Here is a 14435-nt window from a genome sequence, read left to right as displayed (position 1 = left end):
ATCCATTCTCAACCCACTGAAATTGGTGGAGGAAGCAGTTTTAAAAAAAAAAACAGCTCATGCACTATAGCCTTGAGCTGCTCAACTTGTTCTAGGAACCTGGGGCTTCTACTATGCATTAATGTACAGACAATCAGATCACTCCAACAATAATCTATTTGTTAAGTTCACTATTTGAAAGAAAGACTGTCCAAGGCTCAAAATGTCAATTGGCAACTACTTTACATAAGTATTCGACAAAATGGGCTATAACAACTGTAGGCAATAATGGTCAGGGAATCTGCCCGTGGATATTGGCCACCTGTTAGTTTTTGCTAGATTAATTCCAATCATGATGCATTCCCACAATTCTAACACACACCTTCAGAAATGCTTCTTCCTAAATCACGAAGAGCCAAATCAACAAATCAACATAATCCTATTCCTACAGGAAGGTCAACAGAAAACAATGAGCTGCATTATGGCGATTCAATCGTGCTTAGACTGACACCCTTTGGATGTTTTCTTTAAACAGATATTTTACCTCACATGTATTAAGCAATTCATAATGTTCATTTTCTTTGAATTATAAAGAATCCTCTTCCACATAGAACATAGTATGTGTGTGAAAAAGTTAAAAAATTATATTCTGCAAAGCACTTTGTGGAAGCTTGATTAAGAAAACAAGCACACTCTTGAATGTTGCTCAAATTTTTTAAACCGAAAGTAAGACATGCCTGCATAATCGGGGGTCTCTTTTCTTTCCCTTTCCTTCCAAGATCGTCTAACCCCTTCAGTGAAGAGAACAGACCCTTTTTACTTCTTATTCGCTGAGACAAGGACAGTGTTCTTTTTCTGAGCGTTGCTTCATCTCTGGAACAATTCTTCAAAACAAAACACAAACCACGTGACATTTATTCATTTTACTACAGATTTCCCATTACTGGTACTAATTTTCTTTTAGCCTGTGACTGTTTAATGACCCCAAATCTTCTAAATTTGTATGTATTTTTCATTACGAAAATATTTTTTAAAAAGTCATCTGGGTAAATTTTAACGTTGAGCTGGGAAGAGAGTGGGGTGGGTGGGGAGTGGTCAGAGATCCCGGGGTGGGGGGGAAGGGGGGCGGGAATTGCAGCAGGTAAGCTTGTTGGGCCTGAAGGAAATGTTCCTGCTTCTCCTGGCCCACAAGCAGTGAAATAAAGACATTTACCCGATGATCCAGGCCTTCTCGCCTCCTCTTACATATCTTGAAGCAGACGGCCTGGGAAGGCCTGGCTGCTAGGAGTTCAAAAGAAAAATGCTGTAAAATGGAGGCCCGCAGCCTCCTTAAAAGATTTGACTGACTGACCCGCCTCCTGAGAGCGGATTGGTTCCCCCCCCCCACCTTCAACCCGCCTCCGCAAAAATGAAAGAGGGAGGGTTGGAGGCAAGTTAGGGTCGCGTTTTACTTTTTTTTACAACTTTTACGTTCCCACCTGCCCCCAACCCATCTGTTCTTGGGGTTAAAATTTACCCCACTGAGTCATACATTTTTTTTAAAGTTTCTATAAATCAAAAGTGCAATTACCTAAAAATTAATGGTAAAATACTGGAATTATAAAAATATAAAAAGAAATCATAACAACCTGCTCATACTTTGCGACAGTTTCTTAGAAGGGTTTAAACTCTGTAAAAGGTATCTGTAATTCCTAATTTTGTTGTAGCACCTATGACAGAGTTTGAGATTGCAAATTGATTTTATTCACAGAACTGTAGAAAGGTCCACATTCAGATGCTTTATAGCAGGTAAGCCACATTTATTGCTGTAATTAGCTAAACTGATCAGAGCAGCCAGTTTTGAAAATAGCAGAATTTTAGATTTATAAGTAGTCACTTAACTAAATATTCAAACAGCCATAGGAGGTTTACAGCACAGGAGGCAGCCATTAGGTCCATTGTGTCTGTGCTGGTACTTTGCTAGAGCAATTCAAAACTAATTCCACTGCTCTCCCTGTATCTCTGGGCATGAGTCAAGGATTGGGAGGAGCCAAACACCCAGTTTATGGGACTTTCAAGAATACAACTGGTGATTTGTGAGAAGAAGTGAAGAGTAGTTCACAAATCATCATGAACACATTTACTGTATCTAGTGAAATACATACACTCTCTATGGGGCATTTACACACACATTATGAAACACATAGTTCACATTTTTTTAAAAATGCTTTAATTTTCACCCAAGGCTTCTTAAATTAAAGACATCACTGGGCTACTTATCCTTAGCCTTTCCCAATGACTTAATGATTTTTTTTGAACTGCAAATATAGGTTACTGGCATGCTTGGGGTAGTTAAACTGATTGTAGACTAAAGTCCAAAATGGCAGACTTAGCAACTCTAGTGGCACAAGCAACAAATAAAATGAATTTAAAAAATAAACTATTGGAAGATTTAATGAATAAAAATTAACTGGGTCAGGACAGCAAAGTTTGCTGTGATCTCACATGGCATATTGTTCCCTAATTTTACAAAACTTTCCATCAGGAATTCATAATATGGATTCAAATCATTTGGTGCTCTCAAGCCCCACATTGTTCTGAAGCCACTTACTTTTAAGACTGTGTAGAATAAAGTAGTGTAGAAAACTTAAGACAGCTAAATTACAAACATAACAGGGCAAAAAGGTGGATGATCAATTTGTACTATTGCTGTGCAGTGCATAGTATCTAAATAAAAAGGCCATTTTACCGGAGTACTAGCTTACTCCTAAACAGGAAACTAAGAGCAGATAGATGGAATAGAAAAGGTAATGCTACCTCAATTAACTCATTAAAAAAGGGCACCTGATTGAAAACATTAAAGGTCAGGAGTATAAATAGATGTAAAAATACTCTTTAAAACAAAATGGTCACTGAGCTGCTGAGACTGCAGAGTATTCAACTTGTGAGAGTTAAACAGCAATGTAGATTGAAATGTTAGGTGGATATTTTGGAGTTTTATTAGCCATTTTGGTGGGTGGGGTCAGGTAGAAATTTCACACAGCTTTTAATGTGGTTATTCACCTCCTTCAGGAGATTAAATAGGTTGCTGGAATACGCAATGATATGAACTGTGCATACAGAAATTGAATTGAATGAATGGTGCTTTCTTGTCCTAGACTTCCTATGATCTAAGAATATCTCAGTTTACAGTACATTCCATATCATGGTGTAAAGGAAAATACCCATGTCACAGATGTTAGAATAACCTTAGTGGCCAGAGAACAGTTTTTTTATCTGGAGTTGTGGGCTCAGTTGTTGCTAAAAGTTACTTATTTTAATAGCCCCCGATAAATGCTTCCTTATCACACAGGGAATGGTTTTCTTTTTGGCTATTGATATGCAGGATGAATATCATTAATTTCCATTTATATAACAGCAGTTCTCCAAGGGCTGACTGCACAAGTGGCGTAGTGGAAATGTTTTGCAGTCTATGACTCAGTATTATACCCTGTACAGACAACTAGTGATTATGCCCATTTATTTTTAAAAAATTTAAGCTCATAGGAGAAAAAAAAGCACAGGGCAACATCTCAAAAAGTTGGTTTACATGACATCAATCTTCCATACACATTTCTATCTTTCACTGATGTCCATCTAAATTTCTGTATAAACATTAGTTTCTTTCATACATTTGGTTCACAGGTAAAAGAACTGAAAGAGGAGAGGAAGCATTTGTTAAGCAAGATAGGCAAAGGTGGACTTTCTTGCCTATTACCAGGACTGGCATGGTCACCCAATCTACAATTTAAAAGGGAATGTATATTTTAATTGCTAGTCTACAGCAATATTTAAAATATTTTTCTGGAGATGTTGTCCTGTGCTTTTTTTCCACGATATAATTTTAATAAGTAATTTTGAAATAAAAATCAATAATTATGGAGTCCTGCAGTACCAATGAATTTCCATTCAAAAATGTTTGTGAAAGATTTTTAATCTTTTCAGTATCTATGATACTTTGATTGTCTCTGCATATTTGTTAGATTGTCATCTATGATCACATATTTTATATAATTATTGCGTGATTACTCTAAGTTTTGTGCTGAACGTGCGAAGGGTTGGCTGTGGGAGAGGAGGAGGAGGATAGAAAAAGCCAAATATTCCTTAAACAAGTTCTTAGTCTATCCTTACCAGAGCATGAAATGAAGAGACGGAGAAGATGCCCAGTCTGCTAAGTGCCAGTTTGGAAGGCCGGCTGGCTGCTGCCAGGAGACTCTTGGGATTGGGTAGCTCGCCTCCTTGTAGGCTGGCCAGGTAACAGCGCATTCGAAACAGGTCCACATTAAACTTCTCCAGGTTATGCTCCCATTGCTGGATCTGGTTACGAAGGCAATAGCAGAAAATTAATTACCACAATTTTCAATTCATGCAGCCCTATCCATTATTTGCATTTCCTATTCAAAATAACTTCTTTATGGAAAAGAACTTAATAAATATACAGATTTTATTCAAGAATTATGTCAAGTTCAAAGATTATCAGTATTCTTCAACACTGTTCCTTTGCGCAAATGGCCTAACGAGAGTCTCCATGAGCAGACTGTGTCACACACCATCAATGGTGAGTTAGCATTGCTTGGATCTAATAATTAATCCTGATCGTAAACTGCTTATTAGAACTCACGTAGGACTCCCGCTATGTCTCCCGTCAATCAAAAAGGAGGAAAATTGGGCAGAGCAGCCTTGAGGACGAGTTCATTGAGTGCATCAGGGATGGATTTCTTGAGCAGTATGTAACTGATCCTACAAGGGGGCAGGCAACCTTGGACCTGGTCCTGTGTAATGAGTCAGGATTAATTAATAATGTCCTAGTTAAGGATCCCCTTGGAACGAGCGACCACAACATGGTTGAATTCCATATCCAATTAGAGGGTGAGAAGGTTGATTCTCAAACAAGCGTACTGAGCTTGAATAAAGGAGACTATGATGGTATGAGAGCGGAATTGATTAAAGTGGACTGGGAAAATAGATTAAAGGGTAAGACGGTACATGAGCAGTGGTGTTCATTTAGGGAGTTATTTTACAACTTTCAAAATAAATATATTCCACTGAGGAAAAAAGGGTGTAAAAGAAATGACAGCCATCCGTGGCTAAGTAAAGAAATCAAGGATAGTATCCGACTAAAAACAAGGACATATAAGGTAGCCAAACTTAGTGGGAGGATAGAAGATTGGGAATTCTTCAAAAGACAGCAAAAAGTAACTAAAGGATTGATTAAGAAAGGGAAGTTAGATTATGAAAAGAAATTAGCAAAAAATATAAAAACAGATAGCAAGAGTTTCTATAGTTATATAAAAAGAAAAAGGGTGGCTAAGGCAAACATAGGTCCCTTAGAGGATGAGACCGGGAAATTAATGGTGGGAAACATGGAGATGGCAAAAATGCTGAACAAATATTTTGTTTCAGTCTTTACAGTAGAGGACACTAAGAATATCCCAACACTGGACAAACAGGGGACTCTCGGGGGGGAGGAGCTAAATACGATTAAAATCATTCAGGAGATGGTACTCAGTAAAATAATGGGACTCAAGGCGGATAAATCCCCTGGACCTGATGGCTTCCATCCTAGGGTCTTGAGGGAAGTGGCAGTAGGGATTGTGGATGCTTTGGTGATAGTTTTCCAAAATTCCCTGGACTCAGGAGAGGTCCCGGCAGATTGGAAAACTGCTAATGTAACACCGTTATTTAAAAAGGGTAGTAGGCAGAAGGCTGGAAATTATAGGCCAGTTAGCTTAACATCTGTGGTGGGTAAAATTTTGGAGTCTATTATTAAGGAGACAGTAACGGAACATTTAGATAAGCATAATTTAATAGGACAAAGTCAGCATGGCTTTATGAAGGGGAAGTCATGTCTGACAAATTTGCTTGAGTTCTTCGAGGATATAACGTATAGGGTGGATAAAGGGGAACCAGTGGACATAGTGTATTTAGACTTCCAGAAGGCATTCGACAAGGTGCCACATAAAAGATTATTACTTAAGATAAAAAATCACGGGATTGGGGGTAATATTCTGGCATGGGTGGAGGATTGGTTATCGAACAGGAAGCAGAGAGTTGGGATAAATGGTTCATTTTCGGACTGGCAACCAGTAACCAGTGGTGTTCCACAGGGGTCGGTGCTGGGTCCCCAACTCTTTACAATCTATATTAACGATTTGGAGGAGGGGACCGAGTGCAACATATCAAAATTTGCAGATGATACAAAGATGGGAGGGAAAGTAGAGAGTGAGGAGGACATAAAAAACCTGCAAGGGGATATAGACAGGCTGGGTGAGTGGGCGGAGATTTGGCAGATGCAATATAATATTGGAAAATGTGAGGTTATGCACTTTGGCAGGAAAAATCAGAGAGCAAGTTATTTTCTTAATGGCGAGAGACTGGAAAGTACTGCAGTACAAAGGGATCTGGGGGTCCTAGTGCAAGAAAATCAAAAAGTTGGTATGCAGGTGCAGCAGGTGATCAAGAAAGCCAACGGAATGTTGGCTTTTATTGCTAGGGGGATAGAATATAAAAACAAGGAGGTATTGCTGCAGTTATATAAGGTATTGGTGAGACCGCACCTGGAATACTGCATACAGTTTTGGTCTCCATACTTAAAAAAAGACATACTTGCTCTCGAGGCAGTACAAAGAAGGTTCACTCGGTTAATCCCGGGGATGAGGGGGCGGACATATGAGGAGAGGTTGAGTAGATTGGGACTCTACTCATTGGAGTTCAGAAGAATGAGAGGCGATCTTATTGAAACATATAAGATTGTGAAGGGTCTTGATCGGGTGGATGCAGTAAGGATGTTCCCAAAGATGGGTGAAACTAGAACTAGGGGGCATAATCTTAGAATAAGGGGCTGCTCTTTCAAAACTGAGATGAGGAGAAACTTCTTCACTCAGAGGGTGGTAGGTCTGTGGAATTTGCTGCCCCAGGAAGCTGTGGAAGCTATATCATTAGATAAATTTAAAACAGAAATAGACAGTTTCCTAGAAGTAAAGGGAATTAGGGGTTATGGGGAGCGGGCAGGAAATTGGACATGAAGCTGAGTTCGGATCGGTCAATGCCCTGTGGGTGGCGGAGAGGGCCCAGGGGCTATGTGGCCGGGTCCTGCTCCGACTTCTTGTGTTCTTTAGATTTGTGGTTGGGATCAGATCAGCCATGATCTTATTGAATGGCGGAGCAGGCTCGAGGGGCCGATTGGCCTACTCCTGCTCCAATTTCTTATGTTCTTATGTTCTTAAAACATTATCAATCTATTTTGTATAGGCTAAAACTACTGATGATGATTATTTACAATTAGACGATTTGCAAAAAGAAAATATATTTATATTGGGCCAGATTTTGCTGTAGCAGGGCATCTAATGGCTTCTGTCATTTGTTAGACTTGCCCCTGCACCCTTCAGCTCAAAACATTTTTGCCCACTAAGTTGCTGAAAGTGCGAGCTGATAATGGCCCAGCCTTGGAACCAGGGAATCGAAACAGTGCATTGCCGTAACCAATCAGATTGAAGGATTGAGAAATAAACAGTGGAAGGACTGACAAGGAAGTGTAAGGTACAGTGGGTGAATTCAATGTCAAATCAGGTACAGGAAGAGAAATAGAAAGGGAAATTAAGATTTGATTGAGAAAGGAAAAGTAAAATTTTTTTTTAAAAAAATTAAATTTGACATTTCTAAAATCTCCAACAATTAATACCTGAAGGAATGAGACTCCACACCTGTAATAGTTAATTTTCAATACCAGAGGTTGATTGGCAGTAATTAACAATTATCATATTGTTAAAAGGATACCTATGCTTGTAATGACTAGATTTAACTTTCTGTGGCGAGTTTATTTCATATCTACTGCGCAGATATAGCAACTTCATGACATTCAATGCATGTCAATGGTGAAGCAGACAGCAAAATGCCATTTTCGCGAAGCTAACAGGCATGCATCTGCTCCTTGCTTGTAGTTGCTATACTATTTAATCATAAATAATGGCATGCGCCATTTGCCTCACCGTTATTTTGACAGCAAAATCTGGCTCATAGCGCCTTATCACATCCATGGGAAGTCCCAAAATGCTTTACACCCAACAAGTTACTTTTGAAATGTAGTCTCTTGTTATGTAGGCAATCTGAACAATAATGGAGAATGACAAATTTATTAGAGTTTTTTTGAAGATGCAACTAGCAGGGTAGATAAAGGGGAACCGTGGTATATTTGGATTTTCTAAAGGCATTCAATAAGGTGCCACATAAAAAGTTGTTATGCAAGATAAGGGCTCATGGGGTTGGGGGTAATATATTAGCATGGACGGATTGGTTAATGGACAGAAAACAGAGAGTAGGGATAAACAGGTCATTTTCAGGTTGGCAGGCTGTAACTAGTGGAGTGCCACAAGGATCAGTGCTTGGGCCTCAGCTATTTACAATCAATATTAATGATCTGGAATAATAGAATGGTTACAGCACAGGAGGCATTGCTGCAGGAGTTCCTCAAGGCAGTGTCCTAGGCCCAACCATCTTCAGCTGCTTCATCAATGACCTTCCCTCCATCATAACGTCAGAAACGTGGTTGTTCGCTGATGATTGCACAGTGTTCAGTTCAGTTTGCAACCCCTCAAATAATGAAGCAGTCTGAGCCTGCATGCAGCAAGACCTGGACAACATCCAGGCTTGGGCTCATAAGTGGGAAGTAACATTCGCGCCAGACAAGTGCCAGGCAATGACCATCTTCAACAAGAGAAAGTCTAACCACCTCCCCTTGACATTCAATGGCATTACCATTGCCGAATCCCCCACCATCAACAGCCTGGGGGTCACCATTGACCAGAAACTTAACTGGACCAGCCATATAAATACTGTGGCTACGAGAGCAGGTCAGAGGCTGGGTATTCTGTGGCGAGTGACTCACCTCCTGACTCCCCATCTACAAGGCACAAGTCAGGAGTGTGATGGAATACCCTCCACTTGCTTGGATGAGTGCAGTTCCAACAACACTCAAGAAGCTCGACACCTCCAGGACAAAGCAGCCCGCTTGATTGGCACCCCATCCACCACTCTAAACATTCATTCCCTTCACCATCGGCGCACAGTGGCTACAGTGTGTACCATCCACAGGATTCACTGCAGCAACTCGCCATTCCAGTAAATCTTTTCTGCACCCTCACTAAGGCCTTAACATGCTTTGTAATGTGCGGTGCCCAGAATTGGACTCAATACTCCAATTGTGGCCGAATCAGTGTTTTATAAAGGTTCAACTACTGGGGACAACGTTACCTTTCAAGAAGCGTTGCCGAATTATGCTAACATGGTATGCCATGTTTGGGCCCCTTTGACGTACCAATAACCGGTTTTCTAATGCTGCTGGTGGCTTTCTTTAGAAAATTTCAAATAGACCAGCACAAACGTCAATTTGCAACAGTGACGATAACCACTCTCCACTTTGAAGTACACTGGAAATGCAAGAAAACAGGAGCCTGTAGCTATTATATACAATTAAGTACGCGCATGGACGAACGATGTGTTCCCTTAATTTTTTGGGCTCTAAGGATACAAACTGACCTAAAACCAATTCAAAACCAGATTGTTATAATGTGTCCCACCACTCATTGTAGATAGTTGAAAAAAAGACAGTAAAACATTAGATTAAAAAAAGACTGGTATAGTCACTTATTTTAGTCAGCAATTATAATGCATCTGCATTATAATTAAGCAATAGCCAAAAGTCTAGGACTTTCTAAATTAGAAATATACTACAATCAAGTTGCTGCAGAAAACTAAAAACGTGTTGTGTCATGGCCTAGTGCAAAATACTTTCAAAAAATAAGTTACTTCTGGTCTTGTGTAGAAAGTCTGAATTAATATATAGTAAAGTCAGCAAAAACTATAATACTTTTTGGATTATTCTTGAAAATCTAAAACCAACTTCAGAAATTTAGAATGAAGCACACAAATATATAGTTGCTTTACTAATATGAGCATCAGTAAATAGAAATTGCAAAACAATAATAAGTGTTACAGAAATGTTGGAACAAAATAAGACTTTCTTGTGGGTCCTAAAAGATCCAGGTAATGTAACTTCAGTGTAGGTATTTCCTCTGCTCAAGCATAATTTCTAATCCTATAGTTGACTTTCTTGTGCAAAAAAAACCTTATAAATGTTCTAGTCTATTTCTAACTTTTTTTTCCCCGCAATAACTCTTAAAAATCTCAGGAAACCTTTTATTTCTGGCACACTAAATATCCATTAAATGCAACACAGTACTTGGCAGAACATCCATGCTCTCACCGGAAAGCATTTATTGGCATCTGGGTATTCATCGTTCAACAAGTAGTATTATTTTGCATTGTAATATACTTTTTCCCGCCACTGAATTGTACCCTATTTTAATCTATAGATAATATACAAAGTCACCCAGAAGAAATACATCAATAGTTTTCTCTACATAATTGGTCTGTATCACATCAGATTACCTCACAGCTAGGGAGGTTTTACGTTTTTAAAAGTTTTTACATCTATTGAAAATAAAACTATGAACAATACAGCTCTTATTTTACTCTTCTCATTTGTTAATACAGTAATAGAGTTTATGGTCCGCTTAACACTATGTATTGAAAAAGGACTTCTATACACAAAAAAAAGTGGCAGCTTAAAAACCACAAGGTAGAAAGTTCCATTCCCAGAACTGCCTCAGTTACAGTTGGGTACATTTTAATTGTTCTCAACTGGGCCATTAGGTGGAGTTGTTCAATGCTGAATGTTGAATTTTTAACCCCTATCCAGCAACCATGCTATCTCCCCACCTTGAGGGAGAGTGATTCAATCTCAAAAAGGGTATAAGTCTCATTGCACGATCAACCCTTCTGAAAACAATGCAGAAAGGATTTTTCAGACCATATTTCCTTCACTGTCAGCCATTCTGCCCGCACCCTCTAGTGAAAGTCAGTGTGTGAATCTCAGTTCATACAAGGATCTCCCAATTCAATGCTTTAGAACTAAAAGGTTTCCCCATCTACTGATATGTTTTGTTCCCACCGCACCCAAGAGTTACCTGAGGTTTCATACAACACCAAAAGAAATGAATACTGACAGATCAAATGGCCTTTTCCTATTTCATGATGTATGTTCTTGAGTAATCTCTCAATAACCATTTGAAAAGTAGCAAAATATGAGGCGGAGGCAGTTAAGTTGTAAACTTTTTTTTTAAAAACTTCACACAGCCTTTCATTTTGTTTTAAACTTTATGTTTCAACTTTTCTAAATTTAGCCTCTCCAATGCAAACCTGTTTAGCCTTGATGTCAGAAGGTTTTGGAATTCTACAAAAGTCAAGCACCCGGTTTAAGTGCCTCTTTTGCACCAGTCAAGTTTCAATGCATAGAACTATTAAAACAGTCCCATCAGGATTGTGTTTATACATACAGATTTGTGCAGTTTTCAGCACATTCACTTTTTGTGAAGTAAAGACTTGTGGATTTCAGATAAAATCTGCTCCAAGGCTTGAAATTTATTCTGGCAACAAGCAACTGCCCACAGACGGACAATTGACAGACAGCTCTGTAATGTGTATCCCTCTCATCTTCTGCAGCACTAGGGGTTGTGTGCGCTTAGGGGGACGGGGAGGAGGAGGGGTATGGGAGAGATTTCTAAGCAGAATTTCAAGTCAGTCTCGCTGATAATACTTTAAGCCATAAAATGTCATTATTTTCATTTTACAGTCAAGACTGGGGGCTCGATTTTCAAACGAGTACATCATACAGAAGATTGCAAAAATAGCAACTGTGGAGGACTTCTCCTACCCCCGCCATCCCTCTTACAATAGCTTAAGATTGAGGAGGCACGCACACAGCAGAAACATTAAAAGGGAGATTTTTGGGAGTTCGTGAAATGCTGTCAAGTCTACCTGGAAGGAAGGCTCCCTGTTACCAATTTCATATGTTAAATAGAGCCAGCTGTTCTCAGGGGAGACAATGGTCTCTATTAGCGAGCTTTCACAGTGTATGATTTATAGTTAATGACTAAAGGAGAAGCTGACAAAGCTCAACAGAGAGTTTCCCCCCCTGCAGGGAAACAAGTATGTCATCATGCAACAGAATGGTCTACCAAGATGCATAAAGGCATCAGTGTGCTGCAGGATATTGTGTCTATATCCACATCAAACAAGCTATAAGGAAGAAAGTCTACTCAACGAGTGGAAATAATACACCTACTCTCTCTGCTGTATAAAGAGCAACAATTTATTTCTGGGTATTTATTACTTTCAGCGCCAGACATGTTAAAATGCCAAAAGAACACTTCTCTGCATCTGGTGAAAACGTGCAATCCACAGATTTTTTTTTAACTAATGCAGATGTACTGAACGAACATCTTCAGTCATTGTGACATAGTTTTACACTTTCCAGTAATACAACTGCTGCCAAATCAGTGTCACTTCAGTATTTTGCAAGAACATGATGAGAATATAGTCTCATATAACCTCACCTTCGCACAGGTTGCGGTAGGAACATAAACAGAGGAACAGGAGTAGACCATTTAACCCCTCAAGCCTGTTCTGCCATTCAATTAGATCATGGCTGATCTATATCTTAACTCCTTTTACCCACTTTGGTTCCAGTACAACCAGTGTAAAGCCAATTTTCTAAACTTCAAAATTACAAACAGTCCATGGATGACTGTTAAGTTACTAATGTTAGCCAAGAGTCTACAAGACAGTTAGCTCTCGTCTAACATTAGATGTGATGGGAAGCTGGTGAGCAAGGCTTTATGCATGTACTCAAGTACACGTCCAGAGCTCGGCTTTTTTCTGTTCTAGTTCAACTAGGAATAATTTGCAATATTCAATACTGTATGATAGAAACCTAGAAACAATCAATCACAAGTATTTAATCATTAACCATTTAATCATTAAGGAGAGGTGCCAACCACATTTGATTTGTCTGACCCTCAAAGAGTTGGCAGAATCCAACCCAGTATACGACCCAAATAAGTTCATTTGCGATCCAAAGGAAGGGATGCGGAACCTCCAGTTCATTCAACAGAACCACAGTTAGTGTAATTGCTAAACGGCTTCTATATGAACTCTGCCACACTATAAAGCACCAAAGCACTTACGGCATTCCAATCTTCATTCTCAGAGTTTACATATTGCGCACAGCTGGAGTAGTGGGTAAACAATCGCACCAAAAATTTATTTGATCAGCTTTCTTTCCTTACATTTCCAACAGCAAATTAGGGAAGCATACTTGTTCAAACATTCAGCCTAATGGTTTAAATGGAATGGGCGGGGTTTAATGGGAAAATCCTGCAGATTGTGGAACTCTGCACAGTGTAGCCATATCAATTTCCCCATGGAAATTTTGATGTATTTTGATGGGTTGGGATGAAAGATCATTTATCTTACAGTGAGGGCAGACTTACTAGTATCCAACAGGACTATCAAACAGTTATTCCAGCATTTAACAAAAATTGTGCCAGAGGATTTGTCTGAACTACAGGAGTCCTTGGAGACACCAATCTCCCCCTGCTCATTTTAAGTGACCATATTGAACACATCGTTCTGCCTGTTGCAATGCAAGGTAACCAAGCAAGCATTAAGTAATGCCCGGGATTGGGTCCTAGGGGAAAGCTTTGTTTCAACACACTTCTGATTTATTCCTTTACATCAGACACTATAAAATTATAAAATCCAAACTTCATCAATGAGAACAAGTAATAGATTCCTCATTAAAACAATGATCAAAAGTTGAATGTCCTGATAAACCTTATAGTTCACTGCCTTAAAGGGATATCACCGGCTGCAATCAATGGCTCTCCTGGCCAGCTGGAGATTAACTAATATTGCCACAAAGCAGGTATAATGAGTTTTTTTTAAGTTTAAACTATGTTTTAACAGTCTTAATGACTGCCAAACAACCACTCTGGCACTAAAAATTAACTTTTAAAATTGTGAAGTTCATTATTCCTGATTTTAATACTTTTTGGACATTTAAGAAATAAAAATGTAAAATTTTTTTTTTAAAAAACTTTTTCCTTCTGTCTTTTTTATCTCAGTCTTTTAATCTTATCCTCTTTTTATTTTGCTTTCTCTATGTCATGTTATAATACCTTATTCGGGCACATCCGGATTTTTAGCCTGCGCTGTTTGTCCATGAACTGCACTTGCTGGTTCTCACAGCATGGCTTACTTCAAGCTGATTAGTGAAAGGATCTCAACCACTCACACAGCCCAGGAAAGAACACTGATGTTATTTGAACTTGCAGTTCAAGGAAGTTGCCCCAAAAAGGTGGTAACTTAGTGGGTGAATTTAAATCTAATGAATGACGACCACTGCTGGTTCGTCGCTCTGAGCAACTTATGGGCCATGATGTATGAATCAGACAGGCTCCTCACATTATTTGGCTGGACCCATCTAATCGACATCCACAGAAGAACAGTTCACAAAAAAGGAGGAACCCAATTTTGATAAG

The 14435-nt window shown here is 39.1% G+C and overlaps 1 protein-coding gene across 2 annotated transcripts in view; it reads right to left on the bottom strand.

The window, feature by feature from the left end:
- The window catches only part of tiam2a (TIAM Rac1 associated GEF 2a), a 400823-nt gene that overhangs the window by 165214 nt on the left and 221174 nt on the right, over positions 1-14435 (bottom strand). For both annotated transcript variants that reach the window (XM_067989096.1, XM_067989097.1), the window contains 2 exons: positions 4129-4314; positions 717-863 (listed from right to left, as the gene is read on the bottom strand). In XM_067989096.1, the coding sequence (XP_067845197.1) occupies positions 717-863; positions 4129-4314 (333 nt within the window). The remainder of the gene's footprint in view (positions 1-716; positions 864-4128; positions 4315-14435) is intronic.

The sequence above is a fragment of the Heptranchias perlo genome, chromosome 8, assembly GCF_035084215.1.
Source record: "Heptranchias perlo isolate sHepPer1 chromosome 8, sHepPer1.hap1, whole genome shotgun sequence".
NCBI lineage: Eukaryota > Metazoa > Chordata > Chondrichthyes > Hexanchiformes > Hexanchidae > Heptranchias > Heptranchias perlo.
This window is presented reverse-complemented; position numbering and strand designations above follow the sequence as displayed.